Here is a 14,996-nt window from a genome sequence, read left to right as displayed (position 1 = left end):
TTAGTATTCTTCAGCCAAGGAGATTATGTTTTTCTAAGTCTATTTTTCACATTGTTTTTTGAAAGCAGCAAGAGGAGGAATTATCACAGATGAAGCTGGGTGTTTGGACCACTTTTTTTTTTTGAAGTGGGGAGAGGAGGATTTATTTAGAAATAACTGAATTAGGCATCTTAAGTCTAGGGAAGCCTATAAAGCTATTTTATTAGTTTTTTTGAAAGTGAAAATCGCTCCTGAATGTTGATGGTGCAAATTCCCTGGCTCTAGGGGATTTAGAAAAGAAAAAAGAAAGAAACAGTTGTCCATGTTGGATAGAACAGCAATAAGAAAAATTAGAGCCTTAATTTTAAATGTAAAATGTACTGTATTTTAAAGATAAAATGTACTGTAAAACTTTTCAATAAAAAAAAATAAAAAAAGAAAAATTAGAGCCTTAATATGCCCCCCTATCTTTGTGATAGAGACCCACACTTTTTTTACATCAGATCTTTTAGCTTGTGAGTCTGTGCACTTTTCTTACTGTACTCAGAAAACTTTCATCATAACATCTTCAAAATGATAATAATGGAAAAAAAGGCTTGGATTTTTAAAATCATTTTTTGCCCAGGGAATGTGGCTGCTCCTGGCTGCTTATTTGAAGAGGCAAAAGAAAAAAGGCTTCCTACATTTTTCACAGTCTAGCTTCACACAATTAATATTCACGTCGAAGCCCAGTTTCAGATGTTTTCATTCTCATTTGAGACAAACAGTTTGTTTCAAGGGCTACAAAGTGGGATGAAAAAGGGAGATGCTTGTAACAGCTATTAAGGAACAAAGCAGATGTTCATCTGTTCTTTTGAACACAATGGCGCAGCCATTTCTTTCTCTCTCTCTTTTTTTTATCCTTTCTTTTCTTTCTACTGTGTGCAACTGAAAGAGAAGTAGGTGCTGCATTTCAGGAATCCAGTTGGCGTACAAAAACAGAGAGGCAAATATTGAATGTTCAAAGTCAGGTAAGAAAATTTAACTTAACTGCAGACTCGAAACAAATTCAAAGCATTTTTCTAGAGGAAAAGAGGTACGTTGGGGAGGAGAAATAGGAACAGTTTGGTTCATGTGTCACCAACAAAACAAACCGATGGCACAATTTCTGTTTTTTTATGGCAGGGGCGGACAAACCTCAGGTGGTCTTTGGGGAGGAAGCAAAGGCTGTGGCTGGTGACATATGAAGCAAAATGGGCAAAGCTTCTTGGTGTACTGCAGGACTTGGGTTTGGCCAGTCTCAAGAAAAGAAGAAATATGGGTGACATGATAGCAGTATTCCAGTATTTGAGGGGCTGTCACAAGGAAGAGGGGGTCATGTTATTCACCAAAGCAGCAGAGGGAAGGATTAAAAACAATGGTTGGAAATTGATCAAAGAGAGAAGCATCCTGGAATTAAGGAGAAATTTCCTGACAGTGAGGACAATCAACCAGTGGAACAGCTTGCCTCCAGAAATCATGGGCAATCCATCACTGGAGATTTTTAAAAAGAGGCTAGACAGTCACTTGGTAGAGGTTCTCCTGCTTGAGCAGGGGGTTGGACTAGAAGACCTCCAAGGTCCCTTCCAGCTCTATTCTATTCTATTCTATTCTATTCTATTCTATTCTATTCTATTCTATTCTATTCTATTCTATTCTATTCTATTCTATTCTATTCTATTCTATTCTATTCTATTCTATTCTATTCTATTCCATTCCACTCCACTCCACTCCACTCCACTCCTCCACTCCACTCCACTCCACTCCACTCCACTCTACTCTACTCTACTCTACTCTACTCTACTCTACTCTACTCTACTCTACTCTACTCTACTCTACTCTACTCTACTCGTACTTGAGATTTGGAAAGGAGTTTCAAAAATATCTTAGGTTTTCTTTCTTCAGGGAATTGGGGGTGGTCTAAGTGACTGTTTGTACGAGTGTTTTAGTGGAAGTTTTTCCCAAAATATGGAAGGTAATTGTGCTCTCATTTTGCAGCATTTGGAGACAGAGGGCTTTAGGAGTTGCAAAATAGGTTGAGTTGGGAGCAAAGGAGCAATGGCACTGCAGCTCCCTCATTCATTCATTCAGGGGTGGACAAACCTCAGGTGGTCTTTGGGGAGGAAGCAAAGGCTGTGGCTGGTGACATATGAAGCAAAATGGGCAAAGCTTCTTGGTGTACTGCAGGACTTGGGTTTGGCCAGTCTCAAGAAAAGAAGAAATATGGGTGACATGATAGCAGTATTCCAGTATTTGAGGGGCTGTCACAAGGAAGAGGGGGTCATGTTATTCACCAAAGCAGCAGAGGGAAGGATGAAAAACAATGGTTGGAAATTGATCAAAGAGAGAAGCATCCTGGAATTAAGGAGAAATTTCCTGACAGTGAGGACAATCAACCAGTGGAACAGCTTGCCTCCAGAAATCATGGGCAATCCATCACTGGAGATTTTTAAAAAGAGGCTAGACAGTCACTTGGTAGAGGTTCTCCTGCTTGAGCAGGGGGTTGGACTAGAAGACCTCCAAGGTCCCTTCCAGCTCTATTCTATTCTATTCTATTCTATTCTATTCTATTCTATTCTATTCTATTCTATTCTATTCTATTCTATTCTATTCTATTCTATTCTATTCCATTCCACTCCACTCCACTCCACTCCACTCCACTCCACTCCACTCCACTCTACTCTACTCTACTCTACTCTACTCGTACTTGAGATTTGGAAAGGAGTTTCAAAAATATCTTAGGTTTTCTTTCTTCAGGGAATTGGGGGTGGTCTAAGTGACTGTTTGTACGAGTGTTTTAGTGGAAGTTTTTCCCAAAATATGGAAGGTAATTGTGCTCTCATTTTGCAGCATTTGGAGACAGAGGGCTTTAGGAGTTGCAAAATAGGTTGAGTTGGGAGCAAAGGAGCAATGGCACTGCAGCTCCCTCATTTTCATTCATTCATTCATTCATTCATAATATAATTTATAGGCCACCCAATTACTAATGATTCTGAGCTGCTTGTGGTTAAAAGATTTTTCACCCCATGAATGAAGCTGTTTTATTTCTTGCTGAATTTTGACTCAAAGCAATTTAAAATTGTTCATAAAGGAAATGCTACTTACTAAGGGAAGGGAGAAAAGTTTCCACCCTTGTGACATTGCTACAGTGTGGTCCAATAATGTTATCATCTCCACTATAGTGTTTTATTTCTTATGTTAATTAGACCCTGCCTTTTCGGTAAGTACCTCAAAGTGGTGTAATTAGGTACCCGTCTCATTGCCCTCCACACAAGGTTTATACAAGATAAGTTGGGCTGGGTGTGACTGATCTCAAATCACTAAAAGAGTTCTGTGGTTGCACCTGAACTATTAAAGATATCAGGGTGTGACTTAAGGGAGATTGAGCTCTAATGCACATGCAGTTTCTCCATTCAACTACTAGAACAATTCCTGGCTGAGGAATTCTGGGAGTTAAAGACCACAAGTCATAAAAGGGCCACGTTTGAAGACCCCTGTACTAGAAGAATACAACTTGAAGGCTACTTAACTAACTCCTCTTGATTACCCCCTTTTGTCAGTTCACTACTCCACATTTACTAAGTATTCTTTCTTTACTGAGCAGGTAGGTTTTGTTTTCCTGTCTTCTCCAGGACCATCCTAGTCAGTGGTCACAAGTACGATAACTCTTTTTGAGTAAAAGAGAAAAGCAACATGCCACACTTAGAGCATCTTCAGTTTTCTGTCTGGAGAAGAAAAGGAGAGATAACCTACGAATAGCAGAGAATATTTGAACCTCAGTGTTCAACTGTGTGGTCCTCGATGCTCTCTGAACTTGGTGATTTTCTTACAGATGTTTCATTATGTTTAGCACTAATGATGTTACTTAGTTTGGTAATGAAAGATCTGCAAGAAAACAACCAAGCTCAGAGAGCACCAAGGACCACACAGACGTTTCATTACCAAACTAGGTAACTTCATCAGTGCTAGAAGGGAGTGGGGTTTGCACTGATGATGTCACTTAGTTTGGTAATGAAAGATCTGCAAGAAAACAACCAAGCTCAGAGAGCACCAAGGACTCCACTGACGTTTCATTACCAAACTGGGTAACATCATCAGTGCTCATATTTACTCAATGGAACAACTTCCAAAACAGGTCATAATCTTATATATTTCCTACTCCGGGCTCTGATCCACCATTTCTTCCTCCAAAAGTTTCAATAAAAGAAAGGGGAAGAGTAAGGCACTCTTCATAATTAACATGCAGCCATGCCTGTCATGCAGGGAGAAAGCATAGTTATAATAACTCAGGAGTCAATAATTCATAAAGCCTAATGCATTATTAATCAATTATCGAGGCCCAAATTACATTTAATGAGATTAAGCTGATTGGAGTGCTAAGCTGTTTGAAACATATTGATTTAATCAATGTGCTTAATTAAACTGTGTACATTTTTTCTCCACACAATCATTAGTTCACAGTGCCCTGCAAAAACGGCCATTGCTCACTGTTCCACTTCCTCGTTCCTCTGCGGGTGCTGTTAATTGGGAAGGACCCAGCAAAGCAGCTGAAAAGAGCAGCGCCTTCTTCCCCTTCCAAACGTGGATCAAGCAACCCAGGCAACCGAAGAAATGGTTTTTGCTGGAAAGCTACCATAGTCTGAGCATGCACCATGCTGAGTTTGCCATTTCCATTAATATATTGTGACATTTTCTAGGAGGGATATGATTTTCTTTAATTGAGGGGAGGTTAAACCCACTGACCATGGACCACATGTAAAACTTGCAAATCCATCAAGACACTACTATTCATTCAAGTTAGCATAATTTTCTAACGGAGGAGGAGGAGGAGGAGGAGGAGGAGGAGGAGGAGGAGGAGGAGGAGGAGGAGGAGGAGGAGGAGGAGGAAGGAAGGAAGGAAGGAAGGAAGGAAGGAAGGAAGGAAGGAAGGAAGGAAGGCTTGATTCACTGTCAGCCCTTTGAGGTACTCCAGTCAAGAAGCACAATAATGCAACACAACTTCAACAGAATCTTGCAAGTTTGAAAGTATTTCTCCCTTCATTTCCTTTTACTCTTCAGAAAGCTTTGGAGCTCCCATCTGAAGCACCTCCTGCGCCCTCCCTCCTTTTGTGGACTGAGATACCCTTTGTGTGTGATTCTGTAGTCTGTGGTTCTTCCTTCGGTCTCTTAATGTCATCCCTACATACCCTTACATGCACTGATTCTTAACTGAGACTCTCCCTCGCACCTATGAATAACATCCCTGTGGTTATACCCCTGCACATCCCGTAGTCTTTGGTTTCCTAAACAAGTTTCTCATATGAAAACTGCAGGACTTGGATATAAAAAGGATTATCCTTCCATTCCATCAAATTCATTTGTGGATGCTGTTAAATGCCTTGAGCAGAATGGTTGGAAAGGTAACCAGCTTTGTATTTTGAGAAGATAGCTTGCTTCGATTGATCTCTGAAGCTAAGCTGGGTCAGCCCAGGTTAGCTTTTGGCTCAAGTGAAAAGTGAAAAAATACACACGCAGGAAGAAGGTGATGGCAAATTGCTTCTATGTTGTTGCCAAGAACACTGAATGAAGGTCTCCATGTAGTTATGAGGAGTCAAGCTTGACTTAAGGACATCTTTATCCTTGTTTATCTGGTTTTTCTTAGAATTATCCCATGTCCTGATAATTTTTCATACCAGGGGTAGACCTTACTTGATGTTTAATGAAATCCAAATGGTAAAGAAAACTACGGAGTTCTTCCTTCCAGGCAAAGAGCTTACAAAGCTTAGCTATTATAATTCTGGCATCCCTCAATATCTAGCTTTGTTTAAAAATACTGAATCAAAGTTTCTTTTATTGAGCCTGAAGAGACTCATGGCAGTTACCCATATAAATAAGCCATAAAACATAACATTTTAAATCCATAACAATAGCAACATGAAAAGCTTAAAAAAAAGGAAAATAGAAGGAAAAAAACCATAAGACAACTGTAGGCATCAACCCAATCTAAGCAGTACAGTGATAACCATCGAAGGACCTTCAGAAGGTTCTGATTAATAGTCTTCTGAAATGATCCAAGGTAAAAGTAAAGGTAAAGGTTCCCCCACACATGCGTGCTAGTCATTTCCAACTCTAGGGGCCAGTGCTCATCTCCGTTTCAAAGCCGAAGAGCCAGCGCTTGTCCGAGGACGTCTCCGTGGTCATGTGGCTGGCATGACTAGACGCCAAAGGCGCACGGAATGCTGTTACCTTCCCACCGTAGTGGTCCCTATTTTTCTATTTGCATTTTTACGTGCTTTCGAACTGCTAGGTTGGCAGAAGCTGGGATGAGTAACAGGCGCTCACTCTGCTACGCAGCACTCGGGATTCGACCCGCCAAACTGCCGACCTTCTGATCGCCAAGCTCAGCGTCCTAACCCACTTAGCCACCGCATCCCAATGATCCAAGGTAAGAGCTAAAAACATCCCTGGGGGGAGGCTATTCTGCAAGGTGGAGTCAACCACAGAAAGTCTCTGTCTCTGGGGCCCCACCCCTGTCATCTCCTTTTTGTAGGACCCTTATATTTCAGCTGTACAACACACAATTGTGCAGCATCTTTGAATACAGGCTTGGTGAGAATTTTGTTGAATGCCAGAGTTGGTGAGAATTTTGTTTTGTTCATTTTTGAGAAGAAATGACCAAAGTATACATTTTTACTCACAAATGGAATCCAGACTGCTTGACGTTTTTATTTTTATTTTATTTTTTTTAAAAACATGAAATACAGGAAGAAAGCTAAAAAAGCTTCTGCTGTCAAGCATCTGAAAAAAAAATAGGTTTCCTCAAGCACAGAGGTTGCCAAATTTCAAAAGAGCACTTGCAAATGCGACAAGATTAAAATTCATGGAGGTGGTGGGGTCTCTTTCAAATATAGAAAACCTGAATGTATGTGCACCAAGGTGTGTTTTTCCCCTAACAGTTTCCATTATGAAAACTCCCAGTCAGGCAAGAATGAGGGGTCAAGTGGGGAACTAGCCTTGAGTTCTTGCACAGTCACAAGAGACAAAAGCCTGACCCCGCACCACCACCACCACCAAGGTCCATGAAACCTTATCTGTTTGCTCCAAGGGAAGGCAAACAGCCTAGGGAGATTCTTGTAATATAGGCAGAAGTCAACAAAGTAGCTGACTTGAGCCTTTCACAAGACAAGTGAATCTAATTGCTTGTACCTAACACACACACACACACACACACACACACTTACACAAATATACATATATGAAAAAGTACACAGAAGCCTTTGGTACCACCAGTAGCACTTACGAAAAGCAGATGAGTTACCTCATTGTTTTAAACTCAACAGGCTACACAGTAGCCATTCAATTTTTTTAACATGATCATTAAGTCTTTGGCTCATAGGCAGTTTAATTTCTCCCATCAGTGCAGTTTCTATAAGATGCAGCCTGAGCACAATGCATAATAAAGCATTACACTTTTCATAGAAGAATTGTTCTGTTTAGGATCTTTTTTTTGTTTGTTTGTAAGCAAGAGCCCCTCACAGGCATTGGCTTGACTTCCAGGTCCCCAAATAGGTCATTGCGGAGGGGGCATAAGATAATGGATATGGAGTTGAGTGACCCACATTGATTTTTTGGGAAGTCAGTTTTTATCCAGCCCAAGAGCATCTGAGAGACCAAGCTTAATTCTAAAATGGCTCTTCTTTTTTTTTTCTAGAAACAAAATGATATTTTAATAAGCAGGCTCAGGTAGCTTGTGAGAATTGATCCACATCTCTAGAGTTAGAAAAGGGCTGTGGTACTGGGATGTATAAAACACACACTTGTTGAAAGATTTCTACGTAAGAGTTGAATATTAGAATGGCTGGTTTCTCCTTTTGCCCCTATTCTGTGGGTGATAAGGACTAAGCAATTGTTGCAGAAGCTAAGTAGAACAATAGGCAAACTCAAGCAGTTCAGAAATAGTCGCTTTAAGCCACTGGGACACCTGAGCCATCTAGCAATAGAGCCTAAGCAGCTTGCTCTGTATACCGCTGGAGAAACCCCAGTTGATCTAAGTCTTGCTGAACCAAAGGTGCTTTTCCAAAAGGCAACTGGACTTTTTTTTTCCTTGAAAACGTTTCACTTCTCATCCAAGAAGCTTCCAAGAAGTGAAATGTTTTCAAGGAGAAAAAAAAAAGAAGAAGCAGAAAGTCCAGTTCCCTTTCAGAAAAGCACCTTTCAGACAAACATGACCTGGGCGATTGAAAAACTCCGTACACACAAGTCTTCCTGAACTGCAGTACCAGTTTCGCAATGTCTTGAAAATGTATGCAGTATTGGTCAGATGAAATAGCCAGGACTTTCTTCAACCAGGCACACTTTAGACATTTCAAGAGCAATCTTGCATTATTAAAAAAAAATCATACTTTAATACACTCAGACCAAGTTAGACGGAGCTGACTGAGGGATCTCAGGCTTAGTTATTAACTCCAAGAAACTCATCAGCCAGAGGCAATTTTTCATTGACTTCCAGAAATCCAGATCCTATACCTTCATTGGGGTTTCTTGTCCTCTGAGATAACCTTCTGCCTTGTTCTCTGGGAAAACATTGTATTTGGCCTGTCTGAATGCTCTCTCTTGTACTTGATTTATTTATCCATTTAGAAGTTACTTATCCTCTTAGAACCATTTTAAAAGGTAGTTTGCATTAGCACTGTGCACTACACTTCCCCAAACATTTGTATCTTTGCAAACCATTCTTGTCTCTACCATACTCCATCACTGTTTCGTGTGCTGCCTTTTCTTCTTTTAAACTTTTCACTTCCCTCTATTTGGGTGAGAAACAACAGCAATAAACTGGAGGGCAGAGATTGGAACCCTGTTGATTATTCAATAACCTCTCAGATACCTTCTTCTCCCATAGGCTGTACAGGATGTTGTCTTATATAATGAAATAAAATCCAAGGGAGAGTTCAGCATGACAAAAGACACCAATTTCTCCTTCATTCCAGAAAGAAAAATGCTTCATTCATTCATTCATTCATTCATTCATTCATTCATTCATTCATTCAAATAAATAAATAAATAAATAAATAAATAAATAAATAAATGTATATAGCTGCTAACCTTGCACATAGGTGACTCCATGATAGCTGTTAAGTCTGAGTGTAATCTTACTATAGAAGTCAGATATGCATTGGTAATAATGCCATATGGGATCCAGAAATGGGCCCCCATACCACTTCTTATCTGCACCCCAAAACCCTAGATCAACAGTGAGGACAACAGTCGCATGAATTCACAGGCAATGTACCTTAAGATCTGCACCCCAAAACCCTAGATCAACAGTGAGGACAACAGTCGCATGAATTCACAGGCAATGTACCTTAAGAAACATACAGAGGTAGGCAAGCAAGCAATTTAAACATACAGAGGTAGGCAGGCTGAACAATTAAATTCTTGCCCAACTTGGTTATCTATAAATATTGTGTATCTGTGCAAATAATTCTCTAAGGGAGCAAAATCAGGCTCTGAGTTCACATATCATGTTAAAAGTAATCTTAATTAGCATGCAAAAGTATAGATCAGGTTTATAAGTCAAAATAGCTAAATTCATAAATTATGTGAAATCCAAATTATATTTAGCACGATGAGTGAAACCAAACTTAACTCTGAAAGAAAATTTGAAAGGATGTAGTTGCAGAAAAAAAAGAATCACATTATTCATTAGAAACTGAAATGTATTGAAGATTGAATAATAATAATAATAATAATAATAATAATAATAATAATAATAATAATAATAATAATAATAATAATAATAATAATAATAATAATAATAATAATAAACAGAATTGCTAGCAGCATCTCTACTTCTCTTCATGGCCAAACACCAGCTGGTTTCCACATGGTCAATTGTCAAGTAGCAAAAGGCTAATTTCAAAACATTTCCTCTCCTAATTTTATCAAGACCTTTCCACCTCTATTGCATTTTTGCAAATCTGAGCTGCATTTATCATTTTGAAATATACAAAAGAAACCTTTCATAACAATTTCCTTGTTCTGCAAATTAGAGAATATCTATAAAGTCAAAGGAAATAAATCAAAGGTTCCAAAGGCTGTAATTCTTTGCGTTGCTTCAATGAAACAAAAATGTAGATAATTCTTTCTGAAGCTATTTGACGGCATCTTCTTTTTTTTAATATTTCATAAAAACAATATTAAAATGTAGATAATTATTAAGCCTTTCTCCAATGCAAGTCTGAACATGACATGGTCTTTTGTGCCATATTACCCAATAAAAAACAGTCTGCAACAAAACTATGCATACCTTACATTGAATTACATTTAACTCGATAGTAGCAGCTACTGAATGGACATTTGTTCCTGAAACAACTGTCCTTCATGCAGATGTTCCACACCAGGAGATGAACCAATGGCTTATTCATAGTTAGTATTTAGCCATCGATATTTAACTATGGCTGTTAAATAAACACGTTAAACCATAAACCACAAAAGCTAGGTTCACACAGCATACTGAACAACAATCAATCCAGATAAGTGTCTTATGGAACACGTGAATCAGATCCACACCTTTCTCTTTCCGCAAGCCCAACTTCAGAGAGTCTCTCAAAACTGAGCTTTTCTCAACAGCAATGAAAATGGATGAGCTATGTACAACCCAGCTCACAGTTTTACTGAATGCAGATAGCCAGGTGTATGTTACTCAAGATCCAGACGGGCTAGAATAAGAACCAAATGAAAGAAATGACTTACGGAACTGCTCCAGGTCATCCCTGCTTTCCGATTCAGGCATGGCAGTGATGGTGAGCAGAGGGCATGGATTTCCTGCTAGAGTGTGGCAAAGGGTCTGGCTCCTGAAGAAGACTTTCTTTGTATTCCTGGTTTGCTCCAAGATGTCAAGGTGAGACTGCAAACATGAAAGTGTAATCATTTACAAAATGTCCTGTTGGAACAAACCATCTAGTCCAACACCTTGTAGAATATACATATGCAACTGGAAGCCCCACATCCATGGGCAAGCTTCTCACTGAGATCGATGACATAAGCTACTGAAGGACAACATCTCTCTCTCTCTCTCTCTTTCCCCCTCCCTCCCTCCTTCCCCCCTCCCTCTCCCTCTCTCACCCCTGTTCTTGTTTGTGAACAATGTCGTTGTGTGAACCCTGATTTTAACATTATGAGAATAGGAAGCAGGGAAATGAACTAAAATAATGGGACCATGTCATAAACAATCATTCAAACTATTTTCTCATTTAAAGGTCTCCTGACTACTTGCTGATGAGTCACGGAGTTCAGCTACAGCATGGAACCAAATAAATGTGAAGGCCTTTTGGTCAGAAACGATACAACCACAGGTCACATTCCTCCCTCTGAGGAAAAATCCTTCTCAGATCGTCAGGTTACCTAAGTCAGGTTCTCACTATCAACCTTGCCTTAACTGTCCACAGATGTTGAACTACAACCACCCAAATCCTCTAACTAAACTGCTACCATCTTAGTAGGCGTGCTTCAACTGTATTGTCTACACTTCAGGATTACAAACAGGTTGGCAAGCCAACTGATAGCTGAGCACCAGAAGTGGAAAAAGAAAGAAAGACAACATACACTCTGAGGGGTCCTTGGTGCTCTCTCAGCTTTGTTGTTTCCTTGCAGACGTTTCATTATCCAAACTAGCTAACCTCATCAAAGAGATCACTTCTTATTAGCATTGATGATGCCAGCTAGTTTAAGTAAGGAAACATCTGCAAGAAAACAACCAAGCTCAGAGAACACCAAGGATGATAATGATGATGATGATGATGATGATGATGATGATGATGATGATGATAATTGTCACTGCACGTTTTTTTTGTTCGTCAGAAAGTTCATTTCTAACTGTACATTTCCCCTGCTCTCTGCACCTGTTGTGATAACTTATCTGGTAACCATAGTGAATCCCATATGACTAGCTATGTTATGGTTTCAGTCTGTTTATTGCGCATGTCTAGAGAAAGTTCTGGGTTGTTATCTGTATTGTTTTATTCTCTTTGCTGTTACTGACTGTTACGTTAGGATGTAGCCCAGCTAGCTCTGTATAATATATATTTAGTTTTTATATTTTTGTAAGTAAAAGGTATTTAGTAAGATTATGCGTCGTGTTTTTATTGCCTTCCTGCAAGCATATCATGCATTCTCTGAAGCACGGTCCGTCGCCCTCTACAAAGGTGATTTTTACCTTGACATTTTGGTATCGAGGATGGTTTGATTTATGTTTTTGGAGATGCATGTTTCTGCGGCTGTTATCAGTTAGTTAGTGCTAGTGAGGCAGCGGTGATTAACTGCTGAAACATGTCAGGAAGGAAGCCACGGCTGAAACGGGAGGCCAGGAGCTTGTCTGTTGGGCATCTCCCTTCGACCTTAAGGACTCCGATAGCTTCGGCCACACGCCTTGGAGAAGACGCACCTGCTCCTGTCTACGATGCAAGGTCAGTCACTCCTTTTTCTACTTTTCCAAGCTCCCTGGCAGCTGCTTTTGGAAATGTTCACACTCCAGGGGCTCAAGATGAATTTCAAAGGCTTGGAGCGAAACTTAAAGTCCAGCCGAAGAAAATTCCTTCTGCTCCTTCAAGCCCCAAGCAAACTATGCGAGATAGGGCTATGCAAGGCTACTGTGAACAAATTGGGGTTTTTGAAAGGCGTTTGCAGCAGGCAAAGAAATATGTGTCAATGGTTCAGCAATATGAGAGGAATTATGAGCATGAACCGGCCATATTGCCACACCCACGAGGAGAAGCCATATTGCCTCCTTCTTTCCCAAAGCCAAAGTCACGCCCATTATTGAGTGTCATGCAAGACGATTGGGAACCGGAGGCTCCTATGTCACATGATTATGGGCTGTCCCAAAGGACATACAGAGCCACAGTGATGCCTGAAGCAAATGTTATAGCACCATCTACTGGTGAAGCTGCATTAAGACATGAATTGGAGCTCTCACTCTCGCAATTGTCTATGGAGGAGTCTTTGCTCAGAGATACAAGATTTCTGCCATTATCTGAGGCTCCAGTCCCTGATGGTGCTAGGATTCCTGTTACTGTTGCTTCTTCTGTTAATATTGCTTCTATGCAAGCCCCTCTACCTGGCAGAGCACAGCCATATTTAACCCACATGCAATTGCCACCGGGTTCTTATATGCGAAGGCCAGTGTCATCTGCAGATTATGCTAATGCACCAGCCCCAGCGCCAGCGCCTCCTGCTGACCAGGGTGGAATAGCAGCTCAAAGACAGTCACAGCCAGCACCAAGACTACCGGCAGCTTCAATGCAACTGCCGCATGTCCAGGCACAGACGCCACTGGTGCCCCCTGCAGGTTATGGTCGGATTGCACAACCTGCACAGCCAGTACCTCAATTGTATATTCCTCATCAAACACCTTCCATTGTACCACTGGCTGGTGACTCAAAATTAAAGAAGTCAGGACAGAATTACAGGGCATGGGTCAGTGAAGTTGGACTTTTGCTACGCAGAGAAGGTACTCACATGATGGTGTTTAATCCTCCTGCCCAGCCATGGACTCCTGACATATGGGACTTGGATAATAGAGCATGCACAACATTATTGATGTCAATGGACGTTGAATTGCAGCTCACGTTTTCACAAGATGCAACTGCCCAACAAATTTGGACTCAGTTAGAGACATGTTATCGGCCTACATCAATTGAGTCTACATGTTTGCTTTTGTCTGAGTTCCATGGTTCCAAATTAAAATCTGGTGAACATATTGGAGCACATTTGACTACAATGAAAGGTATTAGAAAAGAACTGGGTGAAAAAGGCTATCCTATTGATGATTTTCAAATGATCAGCATTATCATCAATTCTTTGAATCATGAGTGGAAAGATGCTATTTCCAAGATTAATCAAGTGCCTATTGCTCAACGCACAGTGGATCATGTATGCAGAATTTTAGCCGAAGAAGAGGCACTTATGCAAGCTGCGCCACATTTAAGGGAACCACCTGCATCAAGAGCTTCAGCGAGGCGTGCCTTCCGTGGAAGGACCTACGTTCCAAGGATGCCAAGATGCTACATCTGCAATCGTGTGGGACATGCCACCCGGGATTGTCCCCAACGAGTTCCAGCGCCCGTCACATACCAGCCCAGAGGAACAGATTCCAGAGGAGGCAGAGGTAGAGGCGGACGACAAAGTCGTGGTCGTGGTTCCAGGCGTGATCCACAAGCTCCACTTGTCACATTAGTTGTGACCAACGATCCACAGCCTCAACCAGAGTACGACAGACGACTTCTTTGGACTTTGGACAGTGGAGCAGCGTTACATGTTACCTACAGAAAAGAGCTTTACACAGAGATGCACGAGCCTGAACCTGAACTTCGTGAACTTTACTCTTTTTCCAATCATCCTGTTCAGGTCATGGGAAAAGGAACTGTTTATATTGAAGAGCTCGGTGCTCTCATTCCAAATGTTTACTATGTTCCGTCTGCCAGTAGTAATTTGCTTAGTCAGAGTCATTTGTCTAGGTTTTCTCATTTTCAGGTCCACCATCTTGAAAAAGCAAGTTATATAGTCAAAGACGGAGATATTGTTGCTGAAACCATGTTGATTGGTGGTGTTTATTACTTAAAACCAAAGTCTAAGCAGCAAGAGCAGGCAAGTATACACGTTCCAAAGAGCACTGGCCCAGAGAGAGACGTCCCAGAGAGAGATCCTGTTGCTACTCCAAAGGTTCCTAATAATGATAAAAATACAAAAAAGACACAGGTTGCTCACAGCAAGTCTGGGATTCCTAACAAAAATGCTAATGTTGAGAATTCACTAACAGGTAAACCTTTGCATTCCAGGTGTATCCATAAGTGGCACAGAAGATTGGGTCATGCCAGTTTCCGTGTTCTGAAGAAGATGCCAGAGTTCGCAAGAGGTTTGGATCTAAAGGGGTGTAAGGTGTTTTTGGACTGTGCTGTCTGCAAGAAAGCCAAATCCAAGGCAGCAGCAATTCCAAAACGCGCTACACGCCTGTCAACACGCAT

General features: G+C 40.8%; 1 protein-coding gene across 1 annotated transcript in view; it reads right to left on the bottom strand.

Annotated features, from left to right (window-relative positions):
* AGBL1 (AGBL carboxypeptidase 1) overlaps positions 1 to 14,996 on the bottom strand; it is a gene marked incomplete at both ends in the record, with an annotated part of 353,471 nt that overhangs the window by 246,224 nt on the left and 92,251 nt on the right. Inside the window, one exon of the mRNA XM_081337616.1 lies at positions 10,729 to 10,882. Within this exon, the coding sequence (XP_081193742.1) occupies positions 10,729 to 10,882 (154 nt within the window). The remainder of the gene's footprint in view (positions 1 to 10,728; positions 10,883 to 14,996) is intronic.

The sequence above is a fragment of the Vipera berus genome (genome assembly GCF_964194415.1).
Source record: "Vipera berus genome assembly, chromosome: 12".
In the NCBI taxonomy this organism is placed as follows: Eukaryota; Metazoa; Chordata; class Lepidosauria; order Squamata; family Viperidae; genus Vipera; species Vipera berus.
Note: the sequence above shows the minus strand (reverse complement) of the source record. Positions and strands in the feature narration are given on the sequence as shown.